This window comes from Microtus ochrogaster, unplaced genomic scaffold, assembly GCF_000317375.1.
Source record: "Microtus ochrogaster isolate Prairie Vole_2 unplaced genomic scaffold, MicOch1.0 UNK2, whole genome shotgun sequence".
Lineage (NCBI taxonomy): Eukaryota > Metazoa > Chordata > Mammalia > Rodentia > Cricetidae > Microtus > Microtus ochrogaster.
The window spans coordinates 7,000,581-7,016,276 of record NW_004949100.1 but is presented as its reverse complement, the minus strand read 5'-3'; the positions used below and the strand labels follow the sequence as shown (position 1 = coordinate 7,016,276).

General features: G+C 42.6%; 1 protein-coding gene across 4 annotated transcripts in view; it reads left to right on the top strand.

Moving 5' to 3' along the window:
* Klf12 (Kruppel like factor 12) overlaps positions 1-15,333 on the top strand; it is a 376,554-nt gene extending 361,221 nt beyond the window's left edge. For all 4 annotated transcript variants that reach the window (XM_026788334.1, XM_005365358.2, XM_026788336.1 and 1 more), the window contains one exon: positions 7,257-15,333. In XM_026788334.1, coding sequence (XP_026644135.1) covers positions 7,257-7,438 — 182 coding nt within the window. In that variant the 3' untranslated portion in view covers positions 7,439-15,333. The remainder of the gene's footprint in view (positions 1-7,256) is intronic.
* Positions 15,334-15,696: the final 363 nt, after the last annotated feature.

Below are 15,696 nucleotides of genomic sequence, written 5' to 3'. Positions count from 1 at the left end.
AGAGAGAGAGAGAGAGAGAGAGAGAGAGAGAGAGAGAGAGAGAGAGAAAGCGCTAAGCCTAAAGACACACTTCCATCATCCCAGCACTGGACAGGGCAGAGACAGGAAGATCCTGGGTATTCAGTGCCAAGTCAGTCTAGCCAAATCAGTGAGCCGCAGATCCAAGGAGAGATTGTATCGCAAAATACGAGGTGGGAAATCAACTGTAAAGGCATCCTGACATCAGCCTCTCTGATCTGTATGTGTACATATGCTTGTGTGGGTGAGCACAGCTACACACCTGAAGAAAATTGATAACACACACACACACACATCTTCATGTTTCACAGGATAGCAAAAAAAAGATGTATTTCCAACTTTATTGTTTGATTTTTATTTCTTCACAATAAACGGGAATACCTTAAGTTTCATAGCCATAGAATTAAATATTGTGTAGTGTGCGGGTTGGAGTTTCACAGCTTGTAGGAACAGGTGATAACCCAAGGTTCTAGAGATGGGGAAACCGCTTCCAGAAACCGCATTCTGCAGCCTCGAGCCCAGCTGCAGGTCGGTAGCCCAGCTCCATGTTTGACCATCTTGCCTGATTTTAGAGCTCCAGGTAGAGCTGGCTACTTTAAACCCCAAGAGGGAATGTGGCCTTGTCCATCCTTGGCTGACTCAGAGAAGCTGGTAATGCCAGCTTTTTTTTTTTTTTTGGTCGCCAGGTTTCTATTTCCTCATCTTGAAAGCGCCTAATTTCCTTCCAGATCTATAAATCTGTGAACTTTTGTGAACTAACTGTAACAGAACCCAGAAGACAAGATAAAAATCTTGATTCTGGCTCCCCCCCATCTCCTCATATGCAAATGCCATTCCTCAAGTGAAGCAGATTGTCACAGCAACTACGCTGAGCCCTGAATGTAATGCAGCTCATTTGTCACTGTCTGAGCCCTGTGGCTTCAGCAATGTTAAACAGGGACATATTTCAAAACTGCACTTCTGAACCTAGCGAATGCCTGTGCTTCCTGTTGCTCAAGGTGTTCCTTTTCAGTTGCCTGAGAAAATAACAGAGTGGCTGAGAACACGGGTGTTTTGTTTAATGCAGGCCTTTTGAAACTGCACGTTCCTCTAAATATATTGCTCGCACGTCATTTTCATATGAAAAAGCACCTGCCCTTTGTCTCGGTCCACATTTACCTTCCAGCATTTCAGGTGGTGAAACGGGAGGCCCAGCAGAAGTGAGTTTTGTTCGGTAGGTTTTCCCGAATCCATTCAATAGCTGGTGTTTTCTTTAGACTTTGTTGAACCTTCTGCTGGGTAAATGCCATGGAAATGCCCTGAGCTGGTCTTAATCCTTTTCTCTAACCAGAATGGCAAAAGACAAGCAATTCATAATAAATCAGTTTGTGTTGACTGTTTCGAGTCAAGGGAAAAAAATTTTCTGATGTGAGTTCTTATTTTCCCAGGACTTTATTAATACCTCTTGGGAGTATGCGTGTGCATTCTGCCTGTACATCCGTGCATAGGAAGTTGTATCCAAAATGAACTGTAAGAGGGTAGTTCAGAAATTTTTAGATCAACAGCAAAAAATACTTTTTAACAGTTATTATTATTGATGATGGGGTATAGGTAGCAGGAGGGGTGGTGGGGTGCTTAGGCCACAGGGTGCTTGAGGAAGGACAGTCTGTGGAGCTGATTCTCTCTTCCCACACTGCCTGGGTGCCAGAGAGATAGCAACTGAGCCACCTTCCCAGTCCCAGATGTCCTCACCCCAGTCTGGTATGTTTACTTGCTTAAGATTACACTGAAAATGTTTCATTAAAATAGGAACTGTAACAATGAAAGAAATGACTTAGAAGGAAGCTAACTATACCCCCAAAGGAGGCCACCATTCCCTTTTGTGCAGAACTCTCCCTTTCAATCATGTGTTATGTAAAAACATGTATCCAGGCACTGGTAAACAACGATGACTATGTGATCTCGCTAATATATGGGACAAAAAGAAGTTGATCACATGAAAGAAAGATGGATAGCAGAGAAAGAAGAATAGGAATAGAAGAGGGGGAGACAGATGAACAGTCAGTGCTGAGTTACGGTGAGATGAGCATAGACTGTGGTGGTGTGCCAACGCACAGTTGAGTGACTATAAACAATATTTCAAGTACTTAGAAGAAAGGATTCTGAAAGTTTACCCTATAAATGCGTGATGAGTGTGTAGTCAGATGTGTTTATCTTGATATAAACACTATGCAGTGTATGTACACATCTAGATACCACGTATTGTTACAATAAAGACAGATAACTTATGGCTATCGATTAAGATGACATTTTTGGCCAATGGAATATAGCTCATTGGGCAAAGGGGCTTACCACCAAGCCCCACAGCCGGGTATTGATCTCTGTTACTTCCATCATGGAGGAAGAGAACGAAATAAGGCATGTGGTCCTTTAACATCCTCAAGTGTGCAATTGCACATACGCACATCCACATCCACCCATGTGGGTCTTCTTTGGGACTGCTGGTCACCCATCCATGGAGGTAATGAGAGCAGAGGCAGGGAACAGGGTTCGATTGGCTGCAGAGGTGATGGAGATAGGCCTCTGGGAGAAGATTTCAATGAGACAACTCAACTTTATTCCAGAGTATAGGAAATATATAGCATTGGGAAACCTGGGGACAACTTACACACTCCTATCATATACCTGGCTTAGTGGAAGCACAACCCTATGAAAATAGCTAGAACATGTTACTAAATTACCAAATGGTCAGCAGGGAAAGAGTGCTTGCAGGGAATTATTTCAAGGGACATCCTTGAGATTAGTCAGGCAACCAGGCTTAGAGACACCCTCCAAATCTGGGAAGGTAGAAAGCAGGGAACCTTGCTGGGGATGAGTCCTTCATGTTGCTGAGCTTGGAGAAAGCTGCTAAACCATAGTAGACTTCAGCCTCTGGCCATCAGGACCTCCCAACATACCCAGAGCCACAGAAAATAAATGCAAAAAAATATTAAGTATATTTCAAGTGAGATGGCACAGTGGATAAAGTACCTCATTATTTAAGACTGGTGGTCTGCGTTCAATCCCCAGAGCCCACTTAAATATCCATTCAATAGAGGCCTAATATTCGAAATATATAAGGAACTCACAAAAATGGATATCAATAAAACAGCTCAGTTTGAAAATGGGGTACAGATCTAAACAGAGAATTCTTAAAAAAAGGAAACTCAAATGACCAAGAGACACTTAAATAAATGTTCACTATCCTTCACCTCAGGGAAATGAAAATCAAAACTACTTTGAGATTTCACCTTACACCTGTTGAATGGCACAGATCATGAAAACGGGTGACTTCTCTTTCTTGTGAGGATGCGGAGTCAAAGGAAAATTCATACATGGCGGCAGATAGGTGTGCAAACTCGTACAGCCACTGTGGAAATCAATGAGGCAGTTCCTCAGAATGACGGGAATCAATCCACCTTCAGGTTTGGCTATACCACTCGTGGACATACACCCCAGGGATGCCTTATCTTGCCACAGACACAGCTGCTCACATATGTTCATTGTTCTGCTATTTATAATAGTTAGAAATTGGAAACAACCTCAACAGATGAATGGATAAAGAAACTTGGAACATTTATACAATAGAATATTATTCAGCCATTAAAAATAAAACTGTGAAGTTTGCTGGTAAATAGGTGGAACTGGAAAAAAAAACATCCTGAGTGAGGTAACATAGATCTAGAAATACAAATAAGGTTATATTGTGACTATTAGCTGCTAAGCCAATGATAACCAAGCTATAATCCATAGAATCGCAGAGGTTAGGTATAGACTAAGTGACTGGAGGGACTCTTAGATCTTGCTAAGAAAGAGAAATAAAATAGACAGTTATAGATGTGTGGGGAGGGACTGGAACAGAAGATTTGAAGGAGTAGCAGGAAGAAAGGGGTTGAGGGAGGGAAAAGCTAAGGGCCATATGAAATATAGTAGTAAAACTTTGTAAAAATGTGTGTATATAGGACGGTGGCCTAAATGGCCGAACAATAGAAGAGACAGAGCAGCCTCAACTAGACATCTCTTGTCATCAAGCAAGAGCTTCCAGCACTGAAGTTGGGTTACATCTAATAATTGTTGTCCAAAGGGGTCTTTATGGAAACCCCCAAACAACCTAGATTGTTGCCAAGACTATAAGTTGCTCTCCCCAAACTGACATCAAGGCCTCATTGCTGAAGACAACACCTCCACAAACTATTAGACACAGAGAAGTCAAGCTGGTGACTACATAGGCCTTGACCCCTTTGTCTTTGGTATGGGAAGGAAGGTAAGCTTCAGTCAGCCAAGGAGAGATGTAAACACCAAGTCAGCCACAGATGCTTTGATCAACAATAGCATACTGCCTGAAAAATAGGCTCATGCAAAGGGGGCACAAACTTCATGAGAGTAACCAGTCAATATTTGCTTTGACGTAAGCCCCACTCCACCAAATGGACCCCAAACCTGATAATATTTGGGTGATCAAGAACCTGAGTCTGGATAGCCCAAAACCAAATACTAATGTTCTAAAAAAACAAAAACAGAACAAAACAAAAAACCCATCCTTTGTTCAGCCATCAGCAGAGAGACTTCCTCCTACAGCAGATGGGAACAAATCCAGAGACCCACAGCCAGACATTACTCAGAAAGAGAGACACCATGGAACACCCAGGCCTTGATGGAATGTCTCTATCAAAAAAGCCTTCCCCTCCTCGGGTCTTAGGGAACCCTGCTGAAGAAGAGGCAAAGAGTCTAAGAGCCGGAGGGGAGGGAGGACACCGAGGAAACAAGGCTTTCTAAACACAGCAGTACCAAGTGCACATGAACTCACAGGGACTGAGGTGAAACGCCCAGGGAAGCAAGGATCTGCACAAGATGGTGCACGGGAGCCGAAAGGAGAAGTAGGCGAATGGCTCTGACATGAACTCTATCTACAACTGATAACTAATTTTTATTTGTAAGTGGTTTTCTCCAAGGGAGTCTCACTGGGGAGATAAAAAATGCCTAGCAGAAGACGGCATCAGATACTCGGAGGTTCCATGTTTCCTAGTGACATTTCAGAGCTTTTCTTTTTTTTTTTTTAAGTTTTATCTTATTTTTTAATTTATTTACAGCTTTTCTTTCTTTTTTACCATATAGGTCCTTTGAGTATCTATTACGGCTTCCAGTTTAGTGCTTGTAATGAATGGGTCTCTGTGACTCTGTTTCTGTTTCTTGTGTCTTTTCTTGGGCTTTTTTCCTACTGTTGGTTTGTTTTGTCTTATTCCACTGTGTTAGTTTTTGTTTTTACCTAACTTTATTTCATCATCCCTGACAGAAGGGGGGTGGATCTGGACGGGAGGAGAGGTGAAGAAGATTTTGGAGAAGTATAGGAATGGAAAGTCATAAATATATTATGTTAAAAGGAAAGCTATTTTCAATACATTATTTTCAATAATGTGGGGAGCGGGGAAGAAGACCCTCTCTCCTTCCTACCTCAGCTTCTACACTTTCTCTCTGGGCAATTTCTTCATAGCATAAGCCACTGCTAGGCGATGTCTCTTGGTGACAACCAATCAACTCAGGTAGCAAAGGCAAATATATTTGTGTATATTGTGCTAACTGCCAGAACTCATACAGAAATAAAGATATAAAACAAAGCTACAGCAGTATTCAACATGTAAATACCTGCTACTCGTTGTCAGGAATGTATTCGATTACAGATCTTCGACTTTCGTAAGTTAGGCACTTACCTGGCTTGTGCTTGCTTTGTTTCTCTAGAACTCTGGTCAGTAAGCACATGCAAGTACATATGCTGTCTTCTTGGAACAACTGGAATGAATTCAAAGTTGAGGTTTCGGAGATCTTTAATAAATAAATAAATAAATAAATAAATAAAACTGTCGATACAGTCAGTACGCTTTCACTTGAATGGGTGCTTTTAGAAGATCCTGGTACTTCCTGTGGTCACAACTAGTGCCTCATCATTTCTAGATTCCTGGGGACTGAACCACTTGATCCTAAGACCCAACACTAACTTAACAGCTGAATTTGTTTTAGGACCTAATCTAGGCTCTGGGGTTAGAGGAGACAGACATCAAGGTAAGATCTTTGTGGTGCATTGTGTTAGTGACGTAACTAAAATAGGATTTAGCTAGATTTAGAGTACCAATCTGGGTACTGAGGACGTAATAAAGTTTATCCTTTCCTCTGGAGCATAGTGAAAGGTGCTGGATTCAGGGCCAGGGACATTTTCTTTTCTGGAGCCTTGAGTAATTTATGGTACCACACTGGACAGTTTCTTTCCCGTGGAGTGGGGGATGCCTTCCAGCTTCATATGCAAGGTTAGCATGAGCTGCCTACCCTGCCATCATTAGAGGTTCCCATTGGATAGATGAGACAGGAGAGATCAGTTTTGCAGGGTTGAACGGGGACAGGGCTTCCCTTTGGAAAACAGTGCACCTGGGTCAGCTATTGTTCTGCTCCCTTTGGGAGCCCATTTGGACAATGGCTAGGCTATCTCTTCCCAGCACAGGCTTTGGATATTTTACTGTCCGTACAAGAAGACGGCAAGGCCTGGTCAAGTTACAAACATCTTCGGGCTTTTTACAAGGATTCAGCATTCAGTCCCACTTCAAAATTCCTCAGGCTCAGTTTGGTTCTCTGGTCTTGAAAAACACACTCACTTTGGCACTGCTAGTCTGTCTAAGATTTCTTCGCAAAGGACAAACAAAATGTAGATGTTTGTGAATAACATATGTCCAATGAATGGGTTGTTGTACCTGTAATGAAGTGATGTGGACACCTTGAATGATAGCTAACTGGAGTCTCTGTCCTATACAGTCTTATAGCATTGAAGCGATGCATATTCTGAAGGGAAGGGGGCCTATTAAAATGGAGCTAAGTACCCTTTACCGTTGTTTATGATTTCCGGCCACAGAGCCGAATCAGACTCTGTGGGGTGTTAATACTCCCCTTGAGCCCACCAGCGTGAAGAGCAAGCCTCTCCTTCCCATTTGTGCCTCTAGTATTCCCTCCTCAGGCAGACATCCAAAGGTTAGCTGATGTCTTCACTGATGTCACAGCAGGAAACTGAAACTCACCTCTCAGTCCCCAAAGCCCCCCCGGTGGGATGCTAAGGTTTACTCACAGAGACGTGCCAAATAGAACACCCATTGAGAACGCTTTCCCAGCATTCAGGGCTGGCTGGGTCGTTACAGCAAAAGGATGGAGCCCCAAAGCTTGTGTGTCTTTGTTTCCTCCAGGAGAGAAGCCCTACAAATGCACGTGGGAAGGCTGCACCTGGAAGTTTGCCCGCTCGGATGAACTGACCAGGCATTACCGCAAACACACGGGAGTGAAGCCATTCAAGTGTGCAGACTGTGATCGCAGCTTCTCGAGGTCAGACCACCTGGCCCTGCACCGGAGGAGGCACATGCTGGTGTGAAGGAGGCTCCCCGTCGTCCGGCTGGGCATAAGAGCTGGCTCTCTTAAAGAGCAACTAACTCAGCAGGGCTGAGCCCCCTCTACAGTGTTAACGTCAACGGCACCGCCGTCCCTTGGTGCCTGAAACCAGAGCAGGAACAAGAAGAAACCCTTCTCCTTTCAGCCTGAAGGTAACCCCCCCACCCCATCATGATCACCCCGCGGGAGAGTTGCTGCAAGCACACTGGCCTGGGGGTTCAGCGCCTCAGGTCCTGAAGAGACAGGCATTATTTGTCCGTGCTCTGTCCTCTGCCGTTGGAAAGATGTTTGTAGCTTGTACATTTCCCGAGCTGGCCGGACACTCGGCTATCAGTCCCTTAAAGGTCATCTACCACAAATCGATGTTACAGAAGACCTCAGTTTGGATGATTCTTCCATGGCACCTCCCCCACCCCCAAGCCCTTTAGACAGAGATTTCAGTTCCTATCTCAGTAAGCCAGAACACACATCCAGTCTGTTACCAGCAAGCAGCCTGAACTAGAAAGGAAAGGGGCTGTTGGGGAAGCTCTGTTACCCCAAAAGAAGGCACACGGAAGTAGCTCTCTATGCTAGTCATGGCGGACTTAGATAGCGCTCACACCTTGTCTTCATGCTATCTCCCGGAAGAGAACCAAGAGTCTATTCATTTGTTTGTCTTTGCTTGTTTTTGGTCTGTTTTGATCATGTTTTGTTCTTCCGTTCCAGCAGAGGGGCAGAGCAGTTTCTCAAAGGCTAGTTCTGCTCTGCCCTGGCATGGACGGGCAGAGGCGTTCTGTAGTTGAATAGGAAGAGCCTGTCTAAAAAAAACGATAACGACAATAGTCATAATAATAACGACCGCCCCCACTTCAAACTGCAGTGTTCTGTCACCTAGGCATCATCTCCCCTGCCCTTCGTGTTCGATTACAAGGAATCAAGGGGTAGGGGAGCTTTCTTAGACACACCGGCATCAAGGGAAGAGGTGGGGCTGCCCATGCAAAGTCAGTGAACATGAAAATGAGACAAAGCAGAGGTGGAAATAACGCTCCTCTGGAGGGGAAAAGCAATAATGAATAGAAGGACTTGCCTACAATCGCTCCACTGAGGACTCACGTTACCAGTTTTCATACTCACTAAAGGGATTGTAAAAAAACACCCCAGCATTTCAGATGTCTTGGCTCCATTCAGAGGCCCTAGTGACAGCACTGAGGTCATCTTTCTGCTCTTTGTCGTCCTACTTGCTCGAGTACCACAAGTAAAGATTATGCTCCCCAATTCTCGTTGGGCAACAGTTCTTTGGTGCCTAGCTAGGCAGAGCTGAAGGTTAACTCTTCAGTCAGTGGGGTTGTTCAGCTTGGGCATGAGTCCTTGGAAAGAGGGGCCCGTGGAAGCCCACCTTGGTGCTGCTTCTTCAACCCGGAGAGCCAAGATTCTGACTCTCCCGTGGATTCTTCTCTACATGGTTCACTTTCTAAACTGGCCCGGAATCCCCATGTTCCCCCCATTGGCATCCACAGGGACAGATATCCTGCTTATCCTGGGAGAAGGACGAGAAAGTCAGGTTCCAATGTCCCCCTCAAATGAAGAGCCTTTTGTATCTAGCAAAAAATATACAGGAAAAGCAATACACCCCCAACAAGCACTCTTTCCAATATAGTATCATATTTTTGTCCCCACTAAAAGCTGTTCTTTTCCCAGCTTTGTGTGGCAATTGGGCTTAGTGAGATTTTTTTCGTTGTTGTTAAGATTTTTTTTTTATAGCTTAACTATAAAAGGTCTCCAGCAAAGACCTTTGCAATATATTTCAGTGACAGATGCTTGATTTGGGAAATTGCACAAATTAACCACATAATATTCCTAGCTCATTTTTAAATGTCTGCACATTCTAAAAGGATGTCTGGTGACAGAGTTCTCCTTTACAGTATCCGTTTCTAATTTGGGGTATTGGGTTCTGACAAAGCAAGGACTATAAACACTACTAGAAGAACGGCTTGGGTTGGAGCACTTTTAAAGGAATTTTAATAAATGTTCAGGCAAAAGTATTATGATTTACAGATCAAGTCCTGGCTTCAAAAATATGTGCTCTAATATTTTTTTGCCAGGTCTGAAGAACTCATCAGGCAATTTCCCTCTAACAAGGGCTACAGTTCTGTTGAGAACTAGCTTCAGCTACACGGACTGGTACCCACCAGCCAGTGGGATTTTTTTTTTCAACCAACTGGAACATTTTTTTTTTTTATCTGTACTGTATGCACTTCCTACTTCTCATTGCCTGTTATCATTCAGAATAAAAACAGGCTTCCTGATGCATGCCAGCATTAGTAACTGGCCAGTGCAAAGAACTCAGACAGTAGCAAGCGACCATGATCTCCCCAGGCGCTGGCCCCAGAGTCTAGTTGGCAGGTACAGGGGAAGTCACTCAAGTGAAGGATAGATTTGGCTTCGTTCTGTCTGCTCTCATCAGAGCCAATCCTCTTCCCACTGAGAGACATCTTACAAGTTTTACAGGTAGAATTCATTGAACTGACAGGCAGGGAAAGCTTCCTGAGTGACATCTTGATTTAAATTTAGCACAGAACGAAAAGGAGTTGCGCCTAACCGCTTAGGGAAGACTTGGGGAAGCAAGCTTCCCCCACTCACTCCCCATCAGTGGGAAGCAGACTGAGATGGTAAGATCACTGATGAAATCTGCCATCGTTACAGCATCCCCCTCCTTTGGACACAGTGATGTTTTTAGAAAGGATGTAAGCACAAGTGAACATGTCTCTGATGTGGCCCAAGAACTGAAACTCACTTGGAACTCATCTAGGGGATGTAAGCAGTACTCCTTGGCAGGTGGTTTGGGACTGAGGGAAATATGATATCCTTAGGCACAGAAAAGCAGCCAGTCATTTTATGTGCATATCTAGCTTCTTGAAAAGCACAGTCTATGAGAAACTATCGAAAAAGGGAAAGAATCCTGAAGGACTTCTTGGTGTTCCCTAAGCAGAGCAAGTTTGGGCTTCAAATTTGAAGTGGTTCAGCTTGCAGCTAGGGAGCTCATGTGTGGTTGGTAATACCTGGTGACAAGCAGGAAGAAATGATTGTCTCCCTGCCATGTGAAGACTAATGACAAGGGAGTTGAGTTACTTGAGGGTTTACAGAGAGTCCCTTATATTCCAACCTTAAGTTGTTTGTAAAGAAACTTCCCATTCAGCTCCAGCCTCCTGCTGTCGATTGCTTTGGACACTGCTTGATTTTAAGTTCTGTTATAGCGTTGAGAAAGAGGTTCCTGATGGCTTTACCATGGAAATGATACTACTGCCTTTACAAAATGCGTATGCTTTTTGTTTTCAAAAAGTTGAAGGTCAGTTATGTGAGTAAAATGAGCACTTTTAAATATCACTTTAAAGTTTAAATGGGACAGAGGAAGATGAGTTAGGGGCGGGGTCTTTCAAAACACTTCACTGTTTACAAATGAAAGTTCTAGGTGATTAGAAAAGCTATGTTAGTCATGAGGGAAATTTGGAATAGCTAATGCAAAGACTATATTCATGTTTATACAAATTGTTTAACTCCAAATTGCCAATTGTTTCTGAATGGAAATGTAAGTCTGCACTTTGAGATCAGCTCATTAGAATGATAACGTGTATATGGATACGAGATGCAGTGTTCCTTAGTCTGTACTTTGTTTATTATATGTACCAAAGCTGCAATTGAATAAATCGGGTGAGGTGAGGCCTTCGGTAGTATTAATATGCCTTTGTTTTCTTCTTGTAACTGCCTAGAAAAGTAGCTGAGAGGTTGTTTCAAGGCTGTCTATCCCTTTTATATTGAGAAGTCATAGAACTGACTGAAGCAGGGGCAATACCAGCACCCATGCAGTCTGCCTAGAAAGCATCGAATGTGAACTGATGTTGATGAACCACCATAGGCCCAGGAAGCCTTAATACTCATAGTTCATACCCCACTCTCATTAAGTTTGTCACATAAATGAATGCCATCAGCCAAATCTCTTCCTTGACTTGTTCTGAGGTTGAATTCCCTGCAGAAGGAACCGGTCTTGGTTTAGTCTCGGGAAGAGATTTGACCGGTCATGTCTTCCATGTTACATTTCTCCTTGCTCCCACACTGCCTTTCACTTACCTGGAGAGACACCCCCAACACATGCACCTGTGTGCACACACCTGCACATGCAGCAGCCGGCAGGCGACTAAATATCAACAAAGAACTTTTGTAAAAGAAATACTTTGTGATAATCCATACTATGTAGAAATGTAAGTTATTACCTGACTAGAGAATCAGCTTATACTACTATGTAACTTTGCCTGCATTTTATAGTTAAGAAATGTATATACAAATTCAAAATGCTATATTTTCACAATTTCATTATAGAGTAATGTCTGTTTAGCAAACCATGCCCATTGGTATTTTAAATATGCTAAATACTGAGCAATTGCAATAGAAATTCAGATTTTTCATAATAAAATAAAATGGAAGGGTTCTGCATCTTTAAAAAAATAGAGTGAAGCTATTTTACTGTATTCGTAACATATGTGATAGTGGACAAAGTATTTTCAAACATGCCAATTTTACAGAGGTTGTAAATAGTTTGATGACATATGTTGGGGGAAAGCTTCTAGTTTTCATCACAATAAAAAAAAAAAACACTTATTCAGCTATGCCTTGTGTGTGGAGGGTACTCACAATTGGTGATGTTGCCAGCGGAAATGGTCCCTCTTGTTGATGTTCATGGTGCTTGGTCAGAATGGAGTGGCTGCTTGTCATAGCTTAGCCAGAATGGTTTGAAACTCAGATGAGGTCATTTCTTCATACTTGTCTTTTCTTGAAAAAGGAAAAATGGAGATGTGCTTGTTCTAGAAAAATCATCTAGCAATCATTCTCAGTTATCCTTCTTAGCAGAGTGGTTCTCCATTGAAAACAATAAAATCAGGTGTTTATTCTTGTCTGAGTTTCAGAGGGGTTGCTTTCCAATGTAGGTACATGTTGATGAGTTTAAGTGTATTGATATAGCCACATATTAAAAGACTCTGTAGTGGCAATAAGAAAAAGTTAATGCCCATTTTTCCCCAGAAATTAATTAAAAGCTGAAAGTGCCTGTCAATGAATATGACCAATGAGATAATCCTATACTTTCACACAGCAATAATTCTTCATCCTACCGAGTTTTTCCTGCACGGTTTGAGCGCACACAGAGTAAATATATGCACATAGTAAATTAGATCTGTTCCCACAAACCCACAGAAAAGGGCTTTCATCACTTTGAAGTATAAGTAACCCTCTTTGCAATTAATATCTCTTAATTTTCTTTGTCTTACTTGAATACGATCAGGTGAATATGGAAAATAAAGTTATCTTCAGTGTACATGACGATGTAGAACAATTACAATATTCAGATAAAGTGTACCTCACATTTATAACAGAGCTCTGAAAGACTTGCTCAGTTAAAAACACTGATGCACTTAGTGCGAAACAGCGAGAGACTTTTATCTTCTTTATTTTACCCACTTACATCAGTGTGCAAGTTCATCTTTTGTGCTTCATTCTCTTTTCACCCAATAAATCCTGATATCATCAAGGAGAATATGGAGGTCAACACTGACAAGTCCTCTTCCCTCCCCCCCCAAAAAAAAATCTTGTGATACTTGCAAAGGCCTTCAGACAGTTATTTAGTTAATCCTGGCAGTTACCTCATTGTGTACATTCCGAAGTTCACAAGTTTTTCTCCTCAAATTGTTTTATGGCTGCAAGTGGAGTCATAGGTAGAGATAAACAATAAAACTGGGCATAGACACGAACTCAGTGTAGTCTTCACCCCTGCTGTCTCAGTGCATGAATTTGCCCAGACAAGCTGTCGAGGCTACCAGCAAAGCTATATTAGAGCCAAACACTCAATAATGATGATTCTCAATGTATGGCCGGGAATAAGCCTTCAGGTTTTTAGACAGTGTGGTACTGCGGTGGACAGCATTCTCCAGGCCCCAACCTCAGGTCAAGAAGACCATCCGCTCTTTACCCTACTCTGTTTCAGATAATAGGGATGAAGACACATGCATCAAGAGGGAGAGAGAGAGCGTAGCAAACAGGTGCTAATGTCACAGCACAGCTACTCTAATCCCTGATCACGCTGACATCAGACATTCTGACTTCCTCCTCCCCGTGTGTTGTCTGAACGTGCAGAAGTACCCTGGGAGGTTCAAAGCTCACGCTGAGGGATTTTAACACGGTCACTCCAGTCTGTACAACTGGTCTCCCCTTCATGGGTGGGAAACCAAGGCACAATGAGAACAGCTGAGATATCCAGGGGCACAAAATAAGTTAAGAGGGCCTTCTTTGTAGTATAGCACATAGCTTTCTTCCCTTGTCCTGGCTGCCATGTTCCCAGTGTCTAACTTGGTTTTGTTATGAGAACCCTGTAGGAATATGATCTAGCAGATGATTTAGCACATGAATTGACAATTGTTGTAGGAGGAGTGGGCCTGTTTTTGGTCTTGACTGCTTTGCTAGCTTACACCTGAAAGAATCACACAGAAACTATATTAATCAAATTACTGCTTGGCCCATTAGTTTTAGCCTCTTATTGGCTAACTTACATATCTTGATCTAACCCATTTTTAATAACCTGTATAGCATCATGAGGTCATGGCTTATGGAGAAAGATTTTAACCAGCGTCAGTCTTGGGCAGGAGCTTTATGGTGTCTGCCACATTGCCCTTCTTCCCAGCATTCAGTAAGGTCTACTCTACCTACCTAAGTGCTGCCTTATCAAAAGGTCAAGACAGTTTCTTTATTCAACCAATGAAAGCAACACATAGACAGAAGAACCTGCTACATCAGACAATGGTACAGAGGATTTGAAATCCACCCCTTCCTGGAAACTCACTGATGGGCAGTAATTCTAGACAAACATTGAACCACAGACCTCCCTAAACTTGTTGATTTCTTCCAAATGTTTGCCCAGAGCTCCCAAGATCTTTGAAACCCTTCTTACTTATTACTATCACTTAGTCCCAGGTAGTTTTTCTCAATTTTCATATTTCTTTGTATGTGTAGTCATTCCTTTTTTCCTAACACAGACCTGTGATAACCTTGGCAAGGCTGTGTCTAAGACCCTCCCCTCTGTAGAGGTACTTCCTAACAGGTGTCCAGAGGGTCTTGATGTCAGCATTGAGATGACCAGTGGGCAGTTTCTTTCCAGAGTTCTCACATAACAGCACTGTCTTGGAATGTTTTAAATAGTCTCATAAGTAATTTGCTTATAGTATTGTTAGTTTGAGTCTTATGTGAGGAGCTGCCTAACGTCAGAGACGTAAAATCCTTCCCTTTCTGCATAGAAGAAAGTCTCTGACAGTATTGATTCATGGCAGTGCTAATGGACCTTGAGAACATTAAGAATGCCATTTCTCAGAGTGTTTCAGTTTCTGAAAATGAATCCCCTGAATTATGATCGTTCTCCCTGTTAGTTGGCTGGGGGAAGAGATAAAAGCTGCGTAAGCCACTTCTTCCATGCTGAAAGCAAGTGTCTATGCCTCCCATCTCCTGTAGACTTAGACTCCTGTCACTTAATTGAGTTTCAACAACAATTATTTCTCAGATGGCAATGCCACCCCTCTAAGTGGGTTGACAAGAAATGAATAGTGGGAACAGGCACATCAATAACCTTTTTTCCCCTACATTTCATCTCCAGAATTGTGAAGTGTTTCAGTGATTCCTGTTGTGAGTGATTCTTTTTTCAAAAGCAAGGTAGCCAAGTCTTTGACAGAGATTAACTTTTGTTGAGAAATGAGGGTTTATAGGAGAGAATTCAGCTCCAATTCTACAAAAAGTATCCAGTCAATCAAAAACTAAGTTATTTTAGGGATATTTTGACATCTTCCTTTTCTGCTCATTTCATTATCTGAAAATACAACCAAAAACATAATAGAAAATATATTTTTCCCCCTACTCACTTTTCTAGCCTTCTCATGGCAGAGTTTTGTGTTGTATCGAGACTATAGAGTATATTTTGGTCCTCAGATTTTTACATTCAGTGGGTATTCCTGAACTGGGCACTGGTGCCTACATACAAGGCTCTTTCCTATCAACTTGTCTGTGTACAATGTGTTGTGTTTGAAGGTTCATTTTTGAAAACCACTGTCTCCCCCCCCCCCACGGGGTGGTGTGGTGGTTGTATTGTTTTGTTCATGTCTATGTGGGACACATTGCATCACATGGCAAACCACCTATGGATGGATGTGCGATAAGTCCTTAACAACACCAGCT